Raw genomic sequence first — 24,060 nt, 5'->3', positions numbered from 1 at the left:
GCCGCAAAACAATTAAAAACGTGGGCTCCCTCAAAAGATTTTGAGATTTATTACAATATCTATCTCCCGACTTGAAATGACCAAAGTACCCTTTGTTACTTCCCCCCTCTATATATTTATGTCACATGACACTGATACATATATCCAAAACCAAAAGGGAGAGACTAAGAATGGGGTCACTAGGAGAAGAACCACAAGTAGCAGAAGACTGCATGGGTTTGCTTCAACTCCTAAGCAACGGTACCGTTTTGAGATCCGAGAGCATTGACCTTATTACCCAACAAATCCCATTCAAAAACAACCAAACCGTTCTCTTCAAAGACTCAATCTATCACAAACCTAACAACCTTCACCTCCGTCTCTACAAACCCATTTCCGCCTCCAACCGTACCGCTCTCCCTGTCGTGGTCTTCTTCCACGGCGGGGGCTTCTGCTTCGGGTCACGTTCTTGGCCTCACTTTCACAACTTCTGTCTAACTCTTGCATCGTCCCTTAACGCCCTTGTCGTCTCACCTGACTACCGGTTAGCACCCGAACACCGCCTCCCGGCTGCCTTTGAGGATGCTGAGGCGGTGCTTACATGGCTCTGGGACCAAGCTGTTTCCGATGGTGTGAACCACTGGTTTGAAGATGGAACAGACGTTGACTTTGACAGGGTTTTTGTTGTTGGTGATTCATCCGGTGGGAACATAGCTCATCAACTCGCTGTCCGGTTCGGATCCGGTTCAATCGAGTTGACACCGGTTCGGGTACGCGGTTACGTTCTTATGGGACCGTTTTTTGGCGGGGAAGAGAGGACTAACTCCGAGAATGGCCCCTCTGAAGCTTTGCTCAGCTTGGATTTGCTTGACAAGTAAGCTAACACAACACTTTCTATATTTTAATTTTCTTTAGACGTACCACCGAATATTTAAACATTAAATATATACAAGTTCATTGAATTACTAGTTATGCATGACTTTATTGTTTATAACCCTAATTAACTATTAACTATTTTATTCAAATATAATATATGCATAGATGTCGTTTTCGGTTACTTTAATTCATATTATCTTCTCATCCGAGTAATGCCAATTTAAACGTTGGAGTGAATTGCCGAGTCGCATGACAGAGACAGCTACAGCCACAGTGCCTCTTCATGAACACACAGATGTGTATACATGTCCTTTTTTCCAAAACTTAACAAATCTTATACAGACTAATTGATATTTTAAATTGCATGTACTCATATAGTCGAATATGTATACGTGAAGATAAGTTTCTCCTAATAACATGATATAAAAATAGTCGAGTATTCTTCTCATTAATGAAAAAAATAACTTTTCATAAACCTAAAGATATTTTTACAACGTTTTATCAATAATATATTGTATACAAATATTATAATCGAATTCTCAACTAGTTCAAAGGAGTAGCAATATTCTATGACACAAAAAGAAACACGAACTTTCTAAAGAAAACGACTTTTCGTACCTATGAAACATTTATTTTGATTAGAACCATTCACCAACTAACCAACGGTCGACAGATGATATATATGTATATAGTGATATATTTTCATAAATATCTTTCTCTCTTTTGATAAATTCAAAGTGAAAAATAATATTCATTTTGATTGATTTTAATCGGTTAAGACGAATGATTTTAGCCCATCACATGATAGTTATAATATTACGTCATAAAAACTAGTCAATATGCTTAATCTACTAATACTCCACTATTTGATTAGTCAGTCTCAAATCATTCAACATTAAAAATGGCTTTTCAAATATTAAGGTCTTCCATCACAGTGGATACACGAATGGGTCTTGAAAAACAAACATCCAGTAGATGAACGACAACTTAGAAAGTATCTTCATTAACAAACAAAACAAGAAAAACTTTATAAAGTATCTTGTATGGAAAGTAATCGAATTAGAAAAACTAAAAGAAACTTGAAAATAATCATGATGACAACCATTTAGATACCCTACCATTTGGCGATTCTACATAATTGTACTAATTCATGAATTATTTATTTTCTTCGAAAATGGTCTAAACCTAGAAGAACTCGGAAAAAATAAACCGCACAAATTCTATAAAATTATAAAACTACACGAACGTTTAACATGTTTGAATTGTAATTCGATTCGATAATTTTTCTAAAAAAAATACCTTGATTTGTCAGTAACTATCTCAAATTTGGCATCACGACTAGAAAATTAGTTAACCAAGTTGTGATGAGCTAATGACTTCCGATTTAAGTGTGGAATCTCCAAATGGGTGTTAGAGACCGATTTTCCTTAATTCATTTTTAGGTCATTGTTCACGCATAAAAAAATGGATTAGTGGATGATGGAATAAACCGATAATCAGATATCAAGAACAGTGGTTAATATATATAGGAATGGAGATAGTGCGTCATGCATTATCCTCGTGTTCCTTTTTCATCTCTGCTTAATTTACGTATGTTTCCTCCTGAGTCGTGACTATCATTGTACACAATAGATTAAACCAAATGCAACTAATATAATGTCTCATGTTTATAAAAGTATTACTTAGCATTTTTGAATGTGTGTATTTATGTTTTTCAACGCACGTGGAATCATTGGGATCACATATATATCATTCAAGTCTTCTCTCCAATTGATTGTTTCTCCTTTTATGTTTGAACAATGAGATGATTGACCTGTCTTGTTCTTGTTCATGGCCATTGTCATAAAGCTATATGTATAGTAAATATTGGTATAGTCAATTACAATATATTAATATTAATATGAGAGAGTGAGAAAAAGGTGCTAATTAAACTTTAACTTCTTGAAGGTTTTGGAGATTGTCACTACCAAACGGTGCAACAAGAGATCACCACATGGCTAACCCTTTTGGACCAACGAGTCCTACACTCGAATCAATTAGCTTAGAGCCAATGTTGGTGATTGTCGGCGGCTCAGAACTCTTGAGAGATAGGGCCAAGGAATATGCATATAAATTAAAGAAGATGGGAGGAAAAAGGGTAGATTACATTGAATTCGAAAACAAGGAGCATGGTTTCTACTCCAACTATCCATCTTCCGAGGCTGCGGAACAAGTTCTCCGTATCATTGGAGACTTTATGAACAACTTGTCTTAAGTATTTTAGCATTTGGCTTGTTGAAGGTAATTAAGTGTTTAATTCAATTAGGATTCCATCTCAATAATATTAAGTTTGCTTGGTGATTGGTGAATCATTTATATATACACAGCACACAAAACACATAAAATGTTCTTGGTTTCGTTATACCTTGTTCATCATATCCGATCTTAAATGGAATTTTTTTTTTTTCTTTTCTAGGAGAATAAAATGAAAGTTTGGTGTTACAAGTTGAAAACCTATACAATTGATCCTTGCCAAAAAAACCAATAAAAACAAGGAAACAATAATAACACATTCTGAAGATTTAGGCTAGATCGAGGATCCATAAGTAAAGCAATAGAGGCATAAGATTTCTGAATTTCTTCAGCTTCTTTTTCCGATGTTTTTATTACTTTTTTTGGCAAAGATCAAGTAGACAATATTCTATATACATGAACTCGTTATATCCATTTAAACAGGATCCCCTTCGGTTTGTTTCTTAAAACTTTTTGTAAAGCCACTCGTTTGGTTTGTATCCCAACATAAGTGTAAACAAACGACCATAGTTTTAACCAAAAAGAAAAAGAAGAAAACAGCATGTTTATCCAAAGAATAAAAAGTTAGTCTCATGATGTTAATCAAGTAAACAGTTTCATAATCAAATTTTTAAATAAGAAGAAAAGAGAAAACAAATTGTGAAAATTAAATGAGAGTATATTTTTATGTAAAGTATATAAGACTATAAGTAGGCCATGTTGACCTGGTAAAGCTTCAATGTCGACGGCCAAATACCTCCACTCGGAAACATCCTATCGTTTTATCTGACCCAAAAAAATAATAATAATAAACATCCAAAAACCATTGTATTTAGTCTTCCCAAACGTTGAACAAAAGAAAAGTCTTCCCAAACAAAATCTTCGTACGGTTTTATATTTTAAGTCAAAGTAAGTTATTACCACTTAATCCCCTTCAGATCAAACCCTTTGTTCATGAATTTATAAAACTCGACCGCCCATCTATTCAGCTGCATATATTTATAGTTGACATTTAACAACGTGACTGTTCTATTCACGAATCACCTTAATGAAAACAATCACTAAATAGGTCAGAATTGTACTAGCTAGTTCTAAATTAAAACATTTCAAATTTTAATAACTGAACTGTTCGTACGTAATCTATCTGATCTCAAGAGCCTTGGACTAGTCTCAAAGCTGATTACCTTCATTTAATGAACCATTAATAGTTTTGGACTCACGATCACCAATAGATTTTTCACCATTAAGTTTGCTATATCAAATATCTTTCTTGAAGACTTAATCTAGGTGAAAAAAAAACCCTAATAGATCTCTACTTTATTCCACATTGAGAAAAATCTCGTATAGCTAGATATAAATTTCGAAAGAACTAATTATCGATCTAAAAAATAGCAAAATTATACTGTTTATAATTTTCTATTTAGTGATCATTTAAAATATACTAGCATGTATGAACTTGATATATACGAATAATAATGCTTTCAATTTGTTTGTTTATAAAGAAAAACATGGTCCATCTTTTTGGTTGGGAATATTCAAGTAAAAGAACATTATCATATTATTATATATACAGAAATATATTTTACCTTATTATAAAGATCACACTAATCGAAAAGATGAGATAATTACAAATTCGTGTAATTTTTACAAATATAGCAATTGGTTCATAGAAGAGGCATCTAAATCTAATAAGAATATCTATCTAAAACTCTTTAAATAAAATTCCAGATTAGCTGACCTGTACTTTCCGCAGGTAAAAAGACACCTCATCTAACCAAAATCTTATCCGTTGATCTCATCTGATAACCTAATCCTCACCGTTTATTTATCTCTCTTAGTAAAAACTCGGTTTTTACCAAAAATAACCTTAAGAGCCGTCGTCGTCGTCGTCATTGTGGGCACGAGACGAACCTCCATGGAAAGAAAAAAAGCCTTTTCTCGATTTCAAAACTGAAAGATAAAAACAGAGAGAGCTCTAGGGTTTCAAATTAACCAGAGGGAAACAACGAAGAAGAAGACCAATTCTCTCTCTTTCTCTTCCTCTTTTTTTTTTTGGTTTCCCTCTGATTCCAAACACGATTATTTTTTCTTTTTCTTTCTCTTTTTTCTTTTGCTTTTCGTTTACCAGAAAAAGCGATAAGAGAAAAATTATAGGTGGGTCTGTTATTTTCCCGGAAGTTATCATTGAGATTCAATAAGAGAAGGAGATATCATTAGCTTTCCTGGAAAAATTCGACTTTTGGGTTTAGTTTTCGTGTTCTTGGTGGTTCAACGGTGAAGGTAAAGTTCTCGATTTTGAGATGTTATGTTTACTCTGCCAATGAAAGAAGCTTCCTTTTTAAGAGATCGTTTTACATTGAATAATGTTGTTGAGAATTGACTTTTCTACAGGAGCTCTATATTGGCGCTAGTTTTGGCTATCGTGGATCTAGACTACGGAGATAGGTTTTGGTGATTGTTGCTATGTATTTGTGCCATAGTCTGTGATTGTGAATTTGGATACTGTTACAAGTTATGGATTTGGCAATTGTATCTTCCCCTACTAGGGATGTGGTTAGATGTTGTGATTGTGGATGTGATTGCTCTCTGAATGGTGCTTCTCCTGGTTCTTTGCTTCGGTCTGTGAAGAGAAAATACGAGGAATTTGAGAATGAGAAACTGTTTCACATACCGGAGCTGGAGCTGGACTTGTCTTCCAATGCTAAAGTTCAAATTGAGAATGAATTGGAGCTGCTTAGGGAGACTGTTAGCAGTCAACAGCAGTCGATTCAAGATTTGTATGAGGAGCTTGATGAAGAGCGGAATGCTGCTTCGACAGCTGCAAGTGAGGCAATGTCTATGATATTGAGGTTGCAGAGGGATAAAGCTGAACTCCAAATGGAATTGAGACAGTTTAAGCGGTTTGCTGAGGAGAAAATGGAGCATGATCAACAAGAGCTTTTGGATCTGGAAGATTTGATATATAAGAGGGAGCAGACTATTCAGGCTTTGACATTTGAAGCTCAGGCTTATAAGCATAGAATGATGAGTTTTGGGTTCACTGAGGCTGAGGTTGAAACGGAGAAGAACATGCTTAGCCGTAATCCGAGCATGATCGAAAATGATTACCAATATGATCTCCCCACATCTGATTACCCTCCTATAAAGTGCAATGTGAATGAGAACCCAGGTCCCCTGGAGGCTGATATTGATGTTGATGATGTTGAAAAGTACCCATTGGCTGATTCACCTCACCCATTGAAGACTTTGGAACGAAGGATAAGTCAGATGGAGAGAAATCCTAGCTTTACTCAGCCTACTGGTGATGTATCTGGAGGGAGACATTATACAGAGAAGAACGTGGTTGGTCAGAGTCCTAGGCATCAGAGACATTTCAGGAGGGTTTCCACTGGTAGTGCAAGTTCACTTTTGGGAACAACTAGAGAAAAAAGGCTTGATTTTTCTAATGATTCCCCAAGGTCCAACAATGGTAGCTTCAGGAAAATGGAAGATCCCCCATATGCAGCTGGTAATTCCTTTGCAAGGGATAAGGGTGACTCATCGGAAATAGGAGATAATGACATGAATGATAGAGTTTATACCATTGACTCTGTCCATCACAGTGTATCTCATAGTGGTACTGCTGAGCAAAAGTTTAAGAATGACACTGCTGATGGTTATGCAATGTCTCCGAGAGAAATATCGAATCAGCCGGATCTTGGTGATCCTGAAATATCGAAACTTTACATGAGACTTCAAGCACTAGAGGCTGACAGGGAATCAATGAGACAGGCGATTATGTCGATGAGGACTGAGAAAGCACAGATGGTTCTGTTGAAAGAAATTGCCCAACATCTGTCAAAGGATGTTGTCCCAGAACGTAGATTGCCTCTGCGGAAAACATCTATTATTGGAGCATTCAACTTCATATCTGTCTTTAAGGTGATTTTGTTTCTTATATCAGTGGATTGTGACCTTGTTTAACACTTAATATACTGATAAGAAGCAACTCGTACTAAAGTTTCTGCTGTATTACTTTGCATCCTCATTGACGGATTCGTCTTCTTATTCCTGTGCAGTGGATCACATCTTTTGTTTTCTGGAGAAGAAAGGCTCGTCGAAGCAAGTAAGTGAACAGTCTTAAACTCTGATTAGCTTGTGCTTCTCATACCTTTTTATCGAACCTGAGTTTTGAGTTTGTAGTATTATTATAAATGACTAAGATCCTTGTATAGAGACTTGCAAAGATGATGAAACAACTATTTACTTATCCTCATGGCCAAATGGTGTAAATGCAGATACATGAACGGGGTACAAGGGAACAACATGGGATTGCAAATGCTTCTAGAAAAGACTCCTCGAATACGGCAATGGAGATGTCTCTCAAGCACACAAGTGTGAAATTTGGTTTGCAGCGCATAATGTGAATTACTTTGTGAAAGTACTTACTTTCTCCATCTTCATGGTTTTTACTGAGAAAAATGATTTTTCTCTAATGTGCAGTTTTTATCTTTCTTTGCTTGGTGTATTTGCCATATGTCATTTGTTGTTGGGTTGGAATGGGGTTTGATGATTTGTCTCGGTGAGGCTACACTAAAAGCACGTCTTGTTCTTTCTATTGTAAGCTGTGTATAATGTTTCCAGATTCTTCTTTGAATTTCTCTGGAAAGAAAACAAACAAAAAAAAGGTTATCTCTCTCAGAACTTCCGGTTAATGGAACTTGGCATTGTCTTGATCCTCAGATTCTCAATATTTTACTATAACCTATCAGGCTATCACCGATCAATAGATCATTTTTGTCAAATTTTAAAAGGCATTAATCAAAATGTGTAATCAATCAATGATGATTCTACATTAGCAACATTCTGTAATACAGTACTTGAGTAGTTATTACGGTTGAACCGGTTCGAACCAAGATTTTCTCAATTCCATCTTCTGGTTAAATAATGAAACCGTGGTGAACTGATAAAACCCAAAACCCTCGCCGCTAAGGCTGATCTCCGTCAAACATGCCAAAGTGCAAGAATCTGTTGCTAACCTCGAAGCGACGTAAATCCAAATCCAAAAGACTAAAGCTCCATCAGCATGAACCTGAGTCTCTGTTTCCAGAGAAGGAGGTAGAAGAGGAAGATGAAGATGAAGGAGGCTTCAAGCTGAAAATTGCAGCTCCTTCTCAAGAGCATGGAGTTCAACCTCTGGGAAACCTATATTTCAATCCTGGTGCGGTCAATGTGCGAAACACTGGATTAGGTAATCTCCAGATACTCTCAGATGAGCTCGTTTTGGATATTCTAGGTCTTCTTGGCGCCAATCATTTGGGTGTTTTGGCTACTGTAACTAAGTCATTCTATATATTTGCTAATCATGAGCCTCTCTGGAGAAATCTTGTGTTAGAGGAGTTAAAAGGAGATTTTTTGTTTAATGGGTCGTGGAGATCTACCTATGTAGCTGCTTACCATCCGAAATTCAAGTTTGCTGGAGATGGTGAATCGAATTTGAAGATTATAGATTTCTATTCTGATTATCTGTTTCAGAGCTGGTTATGTGCGAATCTTGAAATGAAACCGAAATGGCTTAGAAGAGATAATATCACACGGGTGAGAGGCATTTCTGTTGAAGACTTCATTACAAAGTTTGAGGAGCCGAATAAGCCAGTTTTGTTGGAGGGATGTTTGGATGGTTGGCCTGCTATTGAGAAATGGTCAAGAGATTATCTGACTAAGGTGGTTGGTGATGTCGAATTCGCGGTAGGTCCAGTGGAAATGAAGCTCGAGAAGTATTTTAGGTATTCTGATGGAGCTAGGGAAGAAAGGCCTTTGTACTTGTTTGATCCAAAGTTTGCAGAGAAAGTTCCGGTTTTGGATTCGGAGTATGATGTTCCTGTCTATTTCAGAGAGGACTTGTTTGGTGTTTTAGGAAACGAGCGACCTGATTATAGATGGATCATAATTGGTCCAGCCGGATCAGGATCGTCTTTCCATATTGATCCTAACTCAACATCAGCTTGGAATGCGGTGATCACAGGGTCGAAGAAATGGGTTTTGTTCCCACCTGATGTGGTTCCTCCGGGTGTGCATCCAAGTCCTGATGGAGCAGAAGTGGCCTGTCCTGTTTCCATAATAGAATGGTTCATGAACTTTTATGATGATACTAAGGATTGGGAGAAGAAACCTATTGAGTGTATATGCAAAGCCGGGGAGGTGATGTTTGTACCTAATGGATGGTGGCATCTGGTGATTAACCTGGAGGAATCGATTGCTATTACTCAGAATTATGCTAGCAGGTAAAGTTAGTTTCTTTCCCACTGGCTCTTTGTCATATCCATTTTAGTAGATGAAAGTTTGACAATAGAAAAGAACAATAAACTGGAACAACATCATTATTAAGTTCATTTTCAGATACTTTTGAGTAGCTAAACAAAAGTTTGAAAGTGGCTAAGAAAGTAGACTGATGTTATTAAGAATATTAACTGTGTACGTAGCATTTATCTGAGAGCTATTTGTGCATTTGCATCAATGGTGATATGTATCAGATGAAAGAATTGTGATTTCGTATCTGTATTGAGTTGATCTAACTGGAGTAACATTACTTGTGCAGGAGTAATTTGTTGAATGTGTTAGAATTTCTGAAGAAACCAAATGCTAAAGAACTTGTCTCCGGGACAACTGACAGAGAGAATTTGCATGACAAATTCAAGAAAGCCATTGAAGAAGCTTACCCGGGGACTATCCAAGAGTTAGAAAAGAAAGCAGAAGAAGCAAAAAGAGCCGAAGAACAAAGAGTTTCTTTCTGGGACTCTGCCAAAACTGATACTTTCAAGTTTTCTTTCTAAAGACAATCAATACATCATCTTAAATTTTCAATTTTGTAAGATCTTCCAGATCCTTTGACAAATGCAGATGCAGAAAATTGTTACCCTTATTTTTATGCTCTTTGTTACAAAAGTCAAACTTAAAAAACAGAGGAAATAGACCGTTATATGTCAGATTCTTATAAATTTGAGAACTTTTGGGTACTTTTTGCAGAGAATGAGTAACATTGTGCTCAACACACTTCGATTCAAACACCCGAAGCTTGCCTTGCTCCAATCCTGCTCTTCCTTTTCCGACCTCAAGATCATACATGGCTTTCTCTTACGAACCCATCTCATCTCCGACGTCTTCGTTGCCAGTCGTCTCCTCGCTCTCTGCGTTGACGACTCCACCTTCAACAAACCAACCAATCTCTTGGGATATGCATACGGAATCTTCTCTCAGATTCAAAACCCTAATCTTTTCGTCTTCAATCTACTCATTCGCTGCTTCTCCACTGGTGCAGAGCCTAGTAAGGCTTTTGGGTTCTATACCCAGATGTTGAAATCTCGGATTTGGCCAGATAACATCACGTTTCCGTTTCTGATTAAGGCGTCTAGTGAGATGGAGTGTGTTCTAGTGGGAGAGCAAACGCATTCACAGATTGTTAGATTCGGATTTCAGAATGATGTTTATGTAGAGAATTCGCTTGTTCATATGTACGCTAATTGTGGGTTCATCGCTGCTGCTGGTAGAATCTTTGGGCAAATGGGGTTTCGAGATGTTGTTTCATGGACTTCTATGGTGGCTGGGTATTGTAAATGCGGGATGGTTGAGAATGCACGAGAGATGTTCGATGAAATGCCTCACAGAAATTTGTTTACTTGGAGTATTATGATTAATGGGTATGCGAAGAACAACTGTTTTGAGAAAGCCATTGACTTGTTTGAATTCATGAAAAGGGAAGGAGTTGTCGCGAATGAGACGGTTATGGTGAGTGTGATTTCGTCTTGTGCTCATTTGGGTGCACTTGAGTTTGGAGAAAGAGCATATGAGTATGTGGTTAAGAGTCACATGACTGTGAATCTTATTCTTGGGACAGCTCTTGTGGATATGTTTTGGAGGTGTGGGGATATCGAGAAAGCAATTCATGTATTTGAGGGATTGCCTGAGACGGATAGCTTGAGCTGGAGTTCAATAATCAAAGGTCTTGCAGTGCATGGGCATGCTCACAAGGCAATGCATTACTTCTCCCAAATGATTAGTTTAGGGTTTATTCCAAGGGATGTTACATTCACAGCGGTTCTTTCAGCTTGCAGCCACGGTGGATTAGTTGAAAAAGGGTTAGAGATATATGAGAACATGAAAAAGGATCATGGGATCGAGCCTAGACTCGAGCATTATGGTTGCATTGTTGATATGCTTGGTCGTGCTGGGAAATTAGCCGAAGCGGAGAACTTTATCCTTAAAATGCATGTGAAGCCAAACGCTCCTATATTGGGAGCATTGCTTGGAGCATGTAAGATTTATAAGAACACCGAGGTTGCAGAGAGAGTAGGAAACATGTTGATAAAGGTGAAACCAGAACATAGCGGTTACTATGTCTTACTGTCAAATATATACGCGTGTGCAGGACAATGGGATAAGATAGAGAGCTTGAGAGACATGATGAAGGAGAAGCTTGTTAAGAAACCACCAGGGTGGAGCTTAATAGAGATTGATGGGAAAATAAACAAGTTCACAATGGGAGATGATCAGAAGCATCCTGAAATGGGTAAGATCAGAAGGAAGTGGGAAGAGATCTTGGGGAAGATAAGATTGATAGGGTATAAAGGGAACACAGGTGATGCGTTTTTCGATGTAGACGAGGAGGAGAAGGAGAGTTCGATTCATATGCATAGTGAGAAACTTGCAATTGCATATGGTATGATGAAGACTAAGCCTGGTACAACCATTAGGATAGTGAAGAACTTGAGGGTATGTGAAGATTGTCATACAGTAACAAAGCTTATCTCTGAGGTTTATGGTAGAGAGTTAATTGTAAGAGACCGCAACAGATTTCATCATTTTAGAAATGGAGTATGTTCCTGCAGAGATTATTGGTGACAGTCTCTGTTTTAGTATTTTTTGTAGAGGATTTGTGTTTTTATTTTAGAGCAGTGACAAGTTTACATAGTAAAATATGGTAAACTTCTTTTTGTTTTTGAGTAAATCGTTTATTTTCTTACATCAAGAAAATTACCTATGACTAATGTTGATTTTTATTGAATGCAAAGGTGAATAAATACGTCTTTAAGGCTACTAAAAAAGGTCTTGAAAAGCATAGAACCAGAATTTTCATCATCTGATTCCAAAACCTTATAATGAGTTTAGTAATAGGATAACTATAACAATATGCAAATTTATTTTATTTTGTTAAAAATAGTAATAGCATTACTAATACTAACACTATACTACTTTTTATGTAGTGTAATAATTTTAGGCTTTTAGCAAATAAAATCCAAATAAAAACGAGAAGAGGGCGGTGCCGTCCTTGAGGAGAAGAAGCCACGTGACTTACGAGACTCTTTTCTGTTGGTCCCATCACCAAATGCGAAGCCTAAGACATACCTCTTTCTTTATTACGAATACGAATGAAAAATTTCCTAACGAAATACTATATGAAAGCAAATTGTTATTATATTGGTGAGTGTTGGAAATATCTCAACCAAACTCTCCCACTGAGAGGCTTGCAAACTATAGTTTAAAGTTCGAATTCTAAGTTAATTATATGATACATGTACCTTAACAAAGTCTATGTCGTAAGTCGTGTTTTAATTATTATAGACGGTTAGGAAAAAAAGAGGAGGTGGCGCGCCAAGTCGACAACTAACGTTTCAACTACCGACCAGACAGTGTGGGGAACGAAGAGGGCTCTTTGAGTCTTGACTCATCTTCGCACTTGTCTTGCCACGTGGATACATCTTTGTTCCTCTTTGTCCCTACGTAGACATGTATCCTCAAAACTATTGATTAGATTGGGTTCTGAATAGAGTAACGAATTAATAATATTGAACGTGGATTTTTTTCTTGGATTAAGAAATTGAACATGCATCTCCATATAGATGATACAATTAAAAGAGGATATACCACAATACTTTTATTGAATTACATAACATAAGTATTTTTTCTTTTTATTACATAAGTAATTTTGTTGTTATTATTACATAAGTAATTTTGATAAGATCATTTACGTATAGTTTCGTTTTACAACACAAATTAACGCCAACAATGGTAGAATTAACGTTTTGTCTTTGTGTTTATCCTGTTACCCGAGTTGGCTGATAAAATCATAAATTACTTTTCGAAAATATAAACGCAAATATAGATTCTTCTGTTTGTGTTTACAATTTACGTTTACAATAATAACAAATTAATTTTGTTTAGTAGAATGTGATTCTTTTGAAGTTTTTTTTTTTTTGAGAAAACCACTATCATGTAAACGCAAAAAAACAATCGAAGACGTTTAGGTCATACAGGATCCAATGACAAAGAAACAAAACGTAGGTATCATCAGTAGAAGAAGCCGTTTATCTCTTCAGAAAGAAGGAGAAGAAGAAAACAAAAAGTTGGGCCTGCTTCATTTATTGGCTTTGTGATTTAAGACATCGATCTTTGACAAAATCACAACCTGTCCGTAGCTTTCTTGCACCACTGTACGTGACTACACATTGAGGAGGCAGTACAAACACTTACACATAACGTACCAATTTCTACATTCAATTATAGTGTTGACCTCACATAGAATTTATTTATTATAGTACATTTGGTAGGCGTAAGTCAATTTAAAGTCCACTGAAAATAATATATTTCTCCAAAACAATCATGGGTTTGAACCATCCCAGATTTAGAAATCAATATACACCTCTTATACTAATTCCCTATAAGTTTTGACAAAAACAAATCACTACAAATATATATTCTTTACGGGCCTATTTACATTTTAGTACATAAAGAGAAGGCTTCTAGCAATCATATAATTAGGTTTAGTTTTTTCTTTTCCCTTCTTTGTCATGGGTTCTGATATTGTTAGATCCAACGGTTGATTCTATTGATCGCATACATACAAATTTTCAAATTAGCTTTCACAACTATTTGTGAACAAAAAAAAAAAAAAAGTATTTCACAACTTTATCATTATGAAAGGAACAAAGATAAATACAAGGACCATTCATTGGATCTAGTACCTATATATAGAACTTTGTATGACGTCAAATTTTACAGGAATTAATCTTTATAGGCCACTATGTTTGCTTCATAAGATATATACAAAAAAAAGTAAAAGAATCAGAAAAAATAGAAATAAATATTTAACCTATACTTCGCAATCAAATTATTAACTATTGCATCGATTATGTGATGCTTTTTCAAAAAGAATAATTCAATAAACCGATTATGTGATTAGTCGGGAGATTGAATCAAAAGAATATGAGGCCGGATATACCGATATGACCATTAGAGACGTAATATTTACGAAGATGTGACGATAATAAGTACGAAAAATCCGTAACGAAAGCTAAATAAATCTCAAAACTAACCAAAAAAAGAAAAAGAAAATAAAAGCATTTGAGTACAAAACATATTTGGCAGGAAGAAAGCATCCAAAACCAGCTTTTTAGGAAGTGCCCTGTCTCGTAGGTAACATGAGATTCAACCAAAGCCTCACAATATTTTCGTACATTTTCCAAACGCACAAAATTAACATATAAAACATAACTGTCCTTTTTATTTTATCTTCTTTTGCTGTCTTTCGTCAGGGCTAATCTGATAAGCTAATAAGGTTAAGAAATTTAATGCTAAAAGTTTTGTAGTCTAAAAAATAAATATTACCCTTGATTGACACCTTTTTTTTTCTGCAATGTCAACAAAATTATTATATGGATACATACGTATGTATATAATAAAGTAGATTGTATAATTCGAATTGGCCGGACACGTCTTTGATTATTCAATGATTTTGTATAGAAAAAATCGAACATGCATGTCTCAGTCCTTTTGAAATTTAGAAATTGAACGGCATAGCATTTTCCTTTTAAAAAAAAATATTATGTAGACATTCATCCATTTTTATTCGTATGGTGTTGTACGTAAAGGTATCACACTGTTCTTTCGTAAATTCTGATGCAGATGGACGCAAATCAAGATTTTGTGTGCCAAAATTAGGTTATATCGATTACTTGATGAATTCAAAAAACTTTACACACGTTCTTGCACAAACAAATTTTTGTCACAAAATAAATGTGTGTTTTTTTTTTGGGTCAAAGGCTTTCAAAATATGAACTGTTGCATTTCTAATCATGAGTTGTGTATTATAAATAATTAGTGCCACATTAATTGAGATAATCTGAAAATAATATTTGATATTAATAATTGGTAGATTTCTAAAGTTCAAAATAAAAAAAAAAAAATATGGACGATCTATGTCGTACTATAAGAGGATCCGAGACGATGGTTGATTACTACAAGTCTACAACTGCTTAATATTCATCACATACGAGAAAACATGTATATATGTTATAATATTCATATGTCCCACCACGTGTACGGTCTGGATGCTAGGAAGCTTCATACTTAGCTGGAAACGTCGTGTCCGCAAACTATCGCTATTACTCGTCAAGTTATACTCAAAAGTTGTGTGCGAATGTGAATTCATCTTGATTTTGAAAATATATGGTTGATCAGTGAGTAGCTAACTAGTATAATGGTTAGAAACTGTAGTTTGAAGTGCCATGGAAGCGGGATTTAATCATGATGTCTTGTTTTAATTATGCTGTTTTGTTTAGACTAACTTCAAATGTATTTTTTATGACATCGAAGGATCAGGACCGAAGTCCTTACATCATCGTAGATCCTTAACTAGATCGTTGATAATATTCAAACAAAACAAAGTGCAAAATCATCTAATACAAGAGTGTTAAACTAAATGTACAGTGTAACCAATCAAAATGCTAACCACTAATCTATCACTCATTCAGTACACAATTCAAGTATTGAGATCAGTTTTACTCTCAATGCAAACCTAGCTATCTCAAACCAATATTCAACCAAATATTATTTTGTCAATTTCTAATTTGAATTAAGTGCAAACAGTTTCAATTCGATTACGGTGTTTTATTCATAATTCAGAATAAACTCCTAACGTCAACCAAATGGTAATGTAAATTGTGCTAGGTATAAGAAGATATGAACTAATCAATGATTAAAAAAAAAATATATATATATATATTATAATATATATAGATGTATGAAAAGTTGATCATAAGGATATTATCGTAAATGGAGTTGAGGCACTCATAAATGCTACTATATAAAGAAGGTTGATGAAGCAGCTTAGAAAGGGTGTCACAAGTTTCAAGCTTTAACATCGTCTCTTCCATAAAAACAAACCTCTTTCAAACAGTGGAAACACTTTTTATCTTTTAGTTCCCCAAAGGTATCGATTCTATATCCTAAGAAAAAATCATACCCATCTTCTTATAGTCATTCCTGTTTTTTTTTCTTTTCTATTTTATGTCTGTTCATTTGTTTATGTTCCATATATACATACATATAAGTTCTATATATGATCTCGAACGTATATATTGGTTATAAATTTTGGCTAAAGATTATGATTTTTGGTCGACAGTTTTTGAAAAGGTCAAAATGTCAATGGAGAAGCCACCTTTGGCCTCCGGTTTAGCTCGAACACGATCGGAGCAGCTATATGAGACGGTTGCAGCAGACATAAGGTCACCTCACGGCTCCATGGACGCTAATGGTGTGCCTGCGACGGCTCCAGCAGCCGTTGGAGGAGGAGGAACGTTGTCGAGGAAATCAAGCCGGAGGTTGATGGGGATGTCTCCGGGGAGGAGTAGCGGCGCCGGAACACACATAAGGAAGTCTAGGAGCGCTCAGCTTAAGCTCGAGCTAGAGGAAGTGAGTAGCGGCGCAGCTTTGAGCCGTGCGTCTAGCGCATCGCTCGGTCTTTCATTTTCCTTCACCGGGTTTGCTATGCCGCCGGAGGAAATCTCCGACTCTAAACCGTTCAGCGACGACGAGATGATACGTAAGTCGTGCGAACTTTATCTCACTAGTCACTAGTTTTAGTCCAAGGGTAGTTTGGTCATTTGAGTTACTATGTTCCCATACTGAGAGGGTAGTATGGTCATTAAGACATGCAATTAAATGATACAATAATAATGATAACAACGGATACATGATTGGTGTGCGTTGCTTTGCTTTTTTGCATGAGAGAGTTTGGATAAATTACTTTATTTAATAGAGACCAAAACAATTGGCCTTCTAATTTGTTCCACGTGTTCTCTTTCTCGTGCAACTGAAACTCCCACCACTTATTTTCTTTTCACTTTTTTTCTTTTAAATTCACTTTCTTTTTGTTGTTTTTTATTTTCTTTTCACTTTTCAATGGCTTATTCAGTGGTGCTTGCAATTATACATACGATACTTGTTGTATAAAATATGGATTTTTGTCAATCCCAGTTGTTCGAAATGATTATTGTAATTTAATATTTATTCGAGTGCAAACTATTCTTTAAATCTTATATGATGAAAAGATAAGGAAAGTGCTATCAAATGCCCGATACTGTTTTTAAAAGAGATCGTACATTAACAAAAGTTATGACATTAATTTGCTTAAAGAAATACTAATTAATTTTGTCAAAGATGCATGCCTACCACTTAAATAGTACTTTGTTTTTTTTACTTATAAATTATATATATGTTGGTATTTTGTCAATCTGAGCATTTGTTATAAAAAGTCAATAATTCACCACTAGTTTGTCATAATTCATAAACTCGTTCGTAATTGTTCTCTTTGTTTATTTGATAACCATCAGTCCATCACAGTAGCAAGTCTTCATGATTCATTTCGCCTTCACTTAGTGTTTGTGCATATATACTTATGTAGGTAGAATCTTTCAATAAAAAGCAACAAAATAAAAACTAGTGATTTGTAACGTCACGTAGTGATTGATTCACCAACATTTTAACAGCTTTTTATGACTAAAGTAGGTATAAAAATAGGTGAGAAGAAGTCAAATATATCTCTACTAATTAGTCAATAATGGGTCCCATTTTTGGAGTTTTTAGTGTTTGGTCTGTTGTAATCTGTCAATAGTGTACCTCAAAGTCCAAATCTTACGTAAAAGCGTTTAGCTGGCTGACAAAGATTGGCCAACTTATAGTTTATACATCGTATAACATAAGCTCACTTACCATAGTGTTTAGGTGTTAAAAATCACCCACTTAAAGATTCATTCACTGAGTCACCGACTTCTTTTGGTTTATTAAGTAACGATGAATCAACAGTGTAACGTAACTGTTTCAGCCGAAGATATTGAAGCGGGAAAGAAGAAGCCTAAGTTTCAAGCAGAACCAACATTGCCCATCTTTCTCAAGGTAAATAATTATATCAAACCAAAACAATAAAAGAGCAAAAGAAATGTTAGAAATTGGACTGAAGTATAGTAAGTAGCTAGTGGTTTTCGTGTATGGGAATGATCTCTTTGGTACTGATCTTCTCTGTTTGCACAGGCACTGAGAGGAGATCAAAAGAATATCACACATTTGTCTCTATCTCTGTGTATCTACTTTTCATCAGCTTCAGGTCTTGTACATAATCTCATCTTACATGAAATTTATGTACAAGACTTAAGATATCCATAGTTAAGATTAGACTAATTAAGGGGGGAAAAGAAGCGAAAATGTGTAATACGATCTTTTTATTTTTTTAAATAGGTTTCATTTTCATGAGTTATGTATATATAATCTCAAGACTTAGTAGTGGTTTTTGTGAAATTGATGCAGTTCAGGGATGTTACATACAAAGTGGTGATCAAGAAATTGACTTCATCTGTGGAGAAAGAGATATTAACTGGGATAAGTGGGAGTGTGAATCCTGGTGAAGTTCTTGCTCTCATGGGACCCTCAGGGAGTGGCAAAACAACTCTTCTTAGCTTACTTGCTGGTCGAATCTCTCAATCCTCTACTGGAGGCTCTGTTACTTACAACGACAAGCCTTACTCTAAATACTTGAAAAGCAAGTCAGTGTTTTTGGCTCTTAAACTCACATTTTCTTATATGAATGAATACATATAAGATTTAACAATTGGTTCTTGGTTTGGTGGCAGGATTGGGTTTGTGACTCAAGATGATGTTCTGTTTCCTCATCTTACCGTGAAAGAAACGCTAACCTATGCTGCTCGTCTGCGCTTACCCAAGACTCTTACGAGAGAGCAGAAGAAGCAACGAGCTTTAGACGTTATCCAAGAGTTGGGTTTAGAGAGGTATGCTGGCTCGTATAGAGGTTCCAAACATTAACAAACTAAATGTGGTTTTTATTTTAATAACTTGGATGGTTGCAGATGCCAAGACACTATGATTGGTGGAGCATTCGTGCGTGGTGTATCAGGTGGAGAGAGGAAAAGAGTTTCTATTGGAAACGAGATCATCATTAATCCTTCTCTATTACTTCTTGATGAACCAACCTCTGGTTTAGATTCCACCACTGCTCTTAGAACCATTCTGATGCTCCATGACATCGCCGAGGTTTGTTTGTTTGTTCAGACAATTACTATCTTTGCTTTGATTGTTTTCTGAACTTTGACGAAAATATGTTCGGAACAGGCGGGGAAAACCGTGATCACAACGATACATCAGCCCTCGAGTAGGCTCTTCCATAGGTTTGACAAGCTGATTCTACTAGGAAGAGGAAGTCTTCTCTACTTTGGAAAATCATCAGAAGCTTTAGATTACTTCTCTTCCATTGGATGCTCTCCTCTTATCGCCATGAATCCTGCAGAGTTCTTGCTCGATCTTGCCAACGGTAACATCAACGATATCTCTGTACCTTCTGAGTTAGATGATAGAGTTCAAGTTGGCAATTCAGGTAGAGAAACTCAAACTGGCAAGCCATCTCCTGCTGCTGTTCATGAGGTAATTATAGAAGCAACAACATTTCTAGTAAATCAGTATTACCTAAAACCAAATTGAGTTCTGATATATATATCGGAAAAACTGTAAGCAGTATCTAGTGGAGGCCTACGAGACTAGGGTTGCAGAACAGGAGAAGAAGAAACTATTGGATCCTGTGCCACTCGATGAAGAAGCTAAGGCCAAAAGTACGCGTCTAAAGCGCCAATGGGGAACGTGCTGGTGGGAGCAATATTGCATACTATTCTGCAGAGGACTCAAAGAACGGCGACACGAATACTTCAGTTGGTTGCGTGTTACGCAAGTTCTTTCCACAGCTGTCATTTTAGGTCTTCTCTGGTGGCAGTCGGACATTAGGACTCCAATGGGACTACAAGATCAGGTATGTTATCATTTGGTTTTGAAATATACTTTTTTTTTATGCACACTATACTAATATCATTCTCTACATTCTTATGCTTCTTTGTTGCAGGCTGGTTTGCTCTTCTTCATAGCAGTTTTTTGGGGATTCTTCCCTGTTTTCACAGCGATCTTTGCGTTTCCGCAAGAGCGAGCGATGTTAAATAAGGAGAGAGCAGCGGATATGTACAGATTAAGCGCATATTTCCTAGCTCGAACCACGAGTGATCTCCCTCTCGACTTTATTCTACCTTCTCTCTTCCTTCTTGTCGTCTATTTCATGACAGGTCTTCGGATCAGCCCATATCCCTTCTTCTTGAGCATGCTCACAGTTTTCCTTTGCATCATCGCAGCTCAGGTATATTCAGATTAAAATTATTAAAAACCCTAATCAACGAGAAAAAGTATAATCAAAATGCTGATTTTGATTCTTTTTGCTAGGGACTCGGACTTGCAATTGGTGCCATTTTAATGGATTTAAAGAAGGCTACGACTTTGGCTTCAGTAACTGTCATGACATTCATGCTCGCCGGAGGATTCTTCGTCAAGGCAAGTCCTCTGTTTCTTGATTTCCTCTGTTTTTAACTTCCCCTGTTTCTTGATTTCCCCTGTTTTACTGATTTCCTTTTCTGTGTCTACACAGAAAGTGCCGGTTTTCATATCGTGGATACGTTATCTATCTTTCAATTACCACACCTACAAGCTTCTTCTTAAAGTACAATATCAGGACTTCGCTGTGTCCATCAACGGGATGAGAATAGACAACGGACTAACTGAAGTAGCCGCACTCGTTGTCATGATATTCGGTTATCGCCTCCTCGCGTATCTGTCTCTAAGGCAAATGAAGATCGTAACATAACCCATTTTCCACACGAAGAAATCAAATAACATAGAAGAAGCATAAAAAGAGTGCATCAGATCTTGATGATCTTGACACGACCAATCCTTGACAATGATTAAGAGATTGGTCCTAAGATTATTCTTGCTTAATTACAAAGGTGTTGTGAGTTTGATAATGATTGGATGGTGATAGATGTCTTGATTGGAGATAAATATATATGTTCAAGTTTGTAATTGTAGTTCGAATCTAAAATTGGTTAAAGTTTATTAACAAGAAGAACCTTGTGGCTGGATCTGATCTTCTTAAATTCCAATCCAATTATTCTTAGTATAGCTGTTCCGGTTTTAGTTCTGACTTCCGAGTAACTGGGGTTGTTGTGATTGATTAAATCGTAGAAATTATAATAAAATTATTTATTATGAACCGCAATTATAAGCCCAATCAAGGCCCATTAGAAAACCACCAAAGGAGTTTGGTTATAAATAGTGGTAGCCTAGGGGCTAGGGCTCACAGTTGATTTCTTCTTCGTCGCTTCCTTCGTTTCCAAGCTTTAGGTCTCCAAGTCACAGGCTGAGGTACGGTGTTTCTAATCTCTCTCCGATTCCTCTTATATGTTTTTCCTAATCTCTCTCTCTCTCTCACTCAGTAGTTGTCCCTTCTCTCTGAATCTGATTTTTAATGTTTCTCTGGTTGTAGAAAAAAAATATGTACACTTCGATGCACAAGGATTTGCGATCGAGGCAAAACAATTCAAATCAAGTTGGGGCGGATTCAGAAAGCACGCGTCTTGTTAATATAAGGAACTTGGCCAAAATTGTGAATGATTCAAGATTCAGGAGCTTAAGTCCTGACACTCCAGCTACTCATGATGCACAAGACTATCTTTGGCCTCCATCCTTGGATATGCCTCTGCTGGCTCCACCTGTCAACTTCTCACACCTTCCTCTAGGGATCACTTTCACGCGAAAGGAGCTTGAGCTTATCAAGCTCACAGCGCAGTTTGTGGCTGTTTATGGGAAGTATTTTCAGAGGGAACTGACGACGAGAGTTGTTGAGAGTCCTCTGTTTGAGTTTTTGAAACCAACTGACAGTAGGAACAGTTTTTACACGCGGATTATTCTCGGGTATCAGGGTGTGTTAATGCCTTCCCAAAAGCTGAAGACGAAGAGTGAAGTTTTTGATGGTTTCTCCAAGCTTATTGCTCAAGTGCCTGTAAAGGATGAGGATGACGTGGAGATGGCTATGACTGATTTGCATGCTTATGAATACTTTGCTAACATGTCCATTAATGATTTACGAGCTCCGGCTCCTGTCAAGTTTGCATTCCTTACTAGAGGGGTAACGTTCACGCGCAATGAGCTTGATACTATTAAGCTCACAGCACAGTTTGTGGCAGTTTATGGGACCCTTTTTCGGACAGAATTGATGAAGAGAGTGTTTATAAGCCCTAAATTTGACTTTTTTAAGTCAACTGATAGCAAGTGCTCTTTTTACTTGCGGCTTGTTGATGGGTATTCGAGAGTGTTAAGGCGTTCCAGAAAGAATGGTGCTGGTTTGGGGGAAGTTGTTGTTGGTTTTCTCAAGCTTCTTGATCAAGTTGTTGAAAAGAAAGATGCAGTGGAGATGGCTTTGACTGATTTGCATGCTTTAGAGTTTTTTGCTAACGTGGACGGTGGCGTGTTGCAACCACGACCTGAACAATACCATCCAATGATGCCAACAGTACCACCGCTAATTATGCCTCAACTGGGATCTCAGTTTACTCAACTTCAAGTTCCTCAACCTTCATGTTCTCCTCCAGTGAGGATGATGTCACCTCCTAGGCCACAGAATGATTTGCAATCGGGTCAAAGCAATTCAAATAAAGCTCCTGCGAGTGTGGCACCTATTGAGCCACCTCCAGAAATCAGAAGTTGTGTCGAGAACACTGCACTTATTGTTTCCAAAAATGGGTTGGAGATTGAAAGAAAGATGATGGAACTTAGTATGAATGATGCAAGACACAGATTTGTGTGGAGCACTGACCCTTATCACGCATTTTATCAGCTCAAGCTTGCAGAATACCGTGCTCAGAATCAAGATAGAGCTCACGATATCCAACCTAATGTTCTGAGATCTTTCGGTTTTGGATTTGAATTCCCTGAAAAGGAGATCACACTCAAGGAGCTTGGTATTATTAAGCTCACAGCACAGTTTATGGCGCGGTACGGGATGAATTTTGTGCAGGGTTTGAGGAAGAGAGTGGTTGGGAACCCTCAGTTTAAGTTTTTGGAGTCAACTAATAATAGCAGGTTCAGTTTTTACAATGGGCTTGTTATTGCGTATTCAAGGGTTTTAATGCCTTCCAAAATGCTGAGCAAGAGTGATGATTGTACGGCGACCGTTGTTGATGGTTTTCTCAGTTGTCTTCAATTGGAAAAGCGAGAGGAGGGAGTGGATATTGATATGATTGATTTGCTTGACTGTTTTGCTCGTTTGGAGGATGCAGACTATTCTGCTAACGTCCCACAACCTCAACACCTTTCAACACAAATGCAACCACCACATACGCCTGAAACGTCTCCTCCACTACCACTGCCTCTAAAAAACGAGTCATCACCTGTTCTTGCTGATCAACATCCGGTAATTGTTTAATGTTCTGATTCTTAGAGTCTTTTGTTTCTCAACTTGACTTGTATCTAATCATGGCAGTCATACATTTTCAGGATTCCTCTACCATCGATGATGAATGGCAAGTCATTGACTTCACAGGGCAGTCGTTACCGGACAACGTGGCAAGTTTGAAGGATAAAACAGCTGGGGGGATCCAAATTCCAGCAAACAAATAGAAGAGAAACAGAAGGTGCATGGTGGGAGAATGCAGGGAAATGGTTTTCAAACTTCTCTTTAATACTAATCTTTAAATTGACTTTAAGTTTGTTCTGGATTGGCAGCTAGTTCTGAGGCAAGTTTTT

The 24,060-nt window shown here is 36.8% G+C and overlaps 6 protein-coding genes across 12 annotated transcripts; all 6 read left to right on the top strand.

Annotated features, from left to right (window-relative positions):
• Positions 1-4: 4 nt before the first annotated feature.
• On the top strand, positions 5-3,765 carry AT5G06570 (alpha/beta-Hydrolases superfamily protein). 4 transcript variants are annotated; one of them, NM_001342885.1, is made up of 3 exons: positions 5-853; positions 2,803-3,135; positions 3,311-3,765. In NM_001342885.1, exons 1-2 carry the CDS (start codon positions 126-128, stop codon positions 3,107-3,109), a joined length of 1,035 nt encoding a protein of 344 aa, NP_001330981.1. In that variant the 5' UTR covers positions 5-125; the 3' UTR covers positions 3,110-3,135; positions 3,311-3,765. The 4 variants fall into 4 exon arrangements, with proteins under 4 accessions (NP_001330981.1, NP_001330982.1, NP_196275.1 ...); NM_180451.2 differs by having other exon boundaries at positions 143-853; positions 3,311-3,719; NM_001342886.1 differs by having other exon boundaries at positions 6-853; positions 2,803-3,331.
• Positions 3,766-4,836: 1,071 nt separating this feature from the next.
• Positions 4,837-7,880, top strand: AT5G06560 (myosin-binding protein (Protein of unknown function, DUF593)). The gene is made up of 4 exons (NM_120739.3): positions 4,837-5,406; positions 5,518-7,047; positions 7,185-7,231; positions 7,404-7,880. Exons 2-4 carry the CDS (start codon positions 5,641-5,643, stop codon positions 7,504-7,506), a joined length of 1,557 nt encoding a protein of 518 aa, NP_196274.1. The 5' UTR covers positions 4,837-5,406; positions 5,518-5,640; the 3' UTR covers positions 7,507-7,880.
• A 191-nt stretch (positions 7,881-8,071) lies between these two features.
• On the top strand, positions 8,072-10,113 carry AT5G06550 (transferring glycosyl group transferase). The gene is made up of 2 exons (NM_120738.5): positions 8,072-9,389; positions 9,704-10,113. Exons 1-2 carry the CDS (start codon positions 8,116-8,118, stop codon positions 9,936-9,938), a joined length of 1,509 nt encoding a protein of 502 aa, NP_196273.3. The 5' UTR covers positions 8,072-8,115; the 3' UTR covers positions 9,939-10,113.
• A 21-nt stretch (positions 10,114-10,134) lies between these two features.
• Positions 10,135-12,107, top strand: AT5G06540 (Pentatricopeptide repeat (PPR) superfamily protein; the record flags this gene model as incomplete). The annotated part of the gene is made up of 1 exon (NM_120737.2): positions 10,135-12,107. The coding sequence occupies one exon, from the start codon at positions 10,135-10,137 to the stop codon at positions 12,001-12,003; it is 1,869 nt and encodes a 622-aa protein (NP_196272.1). The 3' UTR covers positions 12,004-12,107.
• Positions 12,108-16,222: 4,115 nt separating this feature from the next.
• On the top strand, positions 16,223-21,534 carry ABCG22 (ABC-2 type transporter family protein). 4 transcript variants are annotated; one of them, NM_120736.3, is made up of 11 exons: positions 16,223-16,369; positions 16,562-16,981; positions 18,263-18,333; positions 18,742-18,977; positions 19,065-19,220; positions 19,299-19,482; positions 19,561-19,869; positions 19,961-20,248; positions 20,339-20,623; positions 20,707-20,814; positions 20,909-21,534. In NM_120736.3, exons 2-11 carry the CDS (start codon positions 16,579-16,581, stop codon positions 21,122-21,124), a joined length of 2,256 nt encoding a protein of 751 aa, NP_568169.1. In that variant the 5' UTR covers positions 16,223-16,369; positions 16,562-16,578; the 3' UTR covers positions 21,125-21,534. The 4 variants fall into 4 exon arrangements, with proteins under 4 accessions (NP_568169.1, NP_001031843.1, NP_001330485.1 ...); NM_180450.2 differs by having other exon boundaries at positions 16,360-16,981; positions 20,909-21,437; NM_001036766.2 differs by having other exon boundaries at positions 16,347-16,981; positions 20,707-21,437.
• Positions 21,535-21,811: 277 nt separating this feature from the next.
• Positions 21,812-24,003, top strand: AT5G06520 (SWAP (Suppressor-of-White-APricot)/surp domain-containing protein; the record flags this gene model as incomplete). Its single annotated transcript, NM_120735.2, has 2 exons — positions 21,812-23,728; positions 23,812-24,003. 2 exons carry the CDS (start codon positions 21,812-21,814, stop codon positions 23,932-23,934), a joined length of 2,040 nt encoding a protein of 679 aa, NP_196270.1. The 3' UTR covers positions 23,935-24,003.
• Positions 24,004-24,060: the final 57 nt, after the last annotated feature.

This window comes from Arabidopsis thaliana, chromosome 5 (assembly GCF_000001735.4).
Source record: "Arabidopsis thaliana chromosome 5, partial sequence".
Lineage (NCBI taxonomy): Eukaryota > Viridiplantae > Streptophyta > Magnoliopsida > Brassicales > Brassicaceae > Arabidopsis > Arabidopsis thaliana.
Note: the sequence above shows the minus strand (reverse complement) of the source record. Positions and strands in the feature narration are given on the sequence as shown.

What these genes read in the sequence shown, in the direction of transcription:
- AT5G06570 (NM_001342885.1), top strand. Translation starts at nt 126, where the DNA reads ATGACACTGATACATATATCCAAAACCAAAAGGGAGAGACTAAGAATG. An exon ending in AGCTTGGATTTGCTTGACAA is followed by an intron (nt 854 to 2,802) that starts GTAAGCTAACAC and finishes AACTTCTTGAAG; the next exon opens with GTTTTGGAGATTGTCACTAC.
- AT5G06560 (NM_120739.3), top strand. Translation starts at nt 5,641, where the DNA reads ATGGATTTGGCAATTGTATCTTCCCCTACTAGGGATGTGGTTAGATGT. An exon ending in ACTTCATATCTGTCTTTAAG is followed by an intron (nt 7,048 to 7,184) that starts GTGATTTTGTTT and finishes ATTCCTGTGCAG; the next exon opens with TGGATCACATCTTTTGTTTT. An exon ending in AGAAAGGCTCGTCGAAGCAA is followed by an intron (nt 7,232 to 7,403) that starts GTAAGTGAACAG and finishes GTGTAAATGCAG; the next exon opens with ATACATGAACGGGGTACAAG.
- AT5G06550 (NM_120738.5), top strand. Translation starts at nt 8,116, where the DNA reads ATGCCAAAGTGCAAGAATCTGTTGCTAACCTCGAAGCGACGTAAATCC. An exon ending in ACTCAGAATTATGCTAGCAG is followed by an intron (nt 9,390 to 9,703) that starts GTAAAGTTAGTT and finishes TTACTTGTGCAG; the next exon opens with GAGTAATTTGTTGAATGTGT.
- ABCG22 (NM_120736.3), top strand. Translation starts at nt 16,579, where the DNA reads ATGTCAATGGAGAAGCCACCTTTGGCCTCCGGTTTAGCTCGAACACGA. An exon ending in TGCTCCATGACATCGCCGAG is followed by an intron (nt 19,483 to 19,560) that starts GTTTGTTTGTTT and finishes TGTTCGGAACAG; the next exon opens with GCGGGGAAAACCGTGATCAC. An exon ending in CAATGGGACTACAAGATCAG is followed by an intron (nt 20,249 to 20,338) that starts GTATGTTATCAT and finishes TCTTTGTTGCAG; the next exon opens with GCTGGTTTGCTCTTCTTCAT.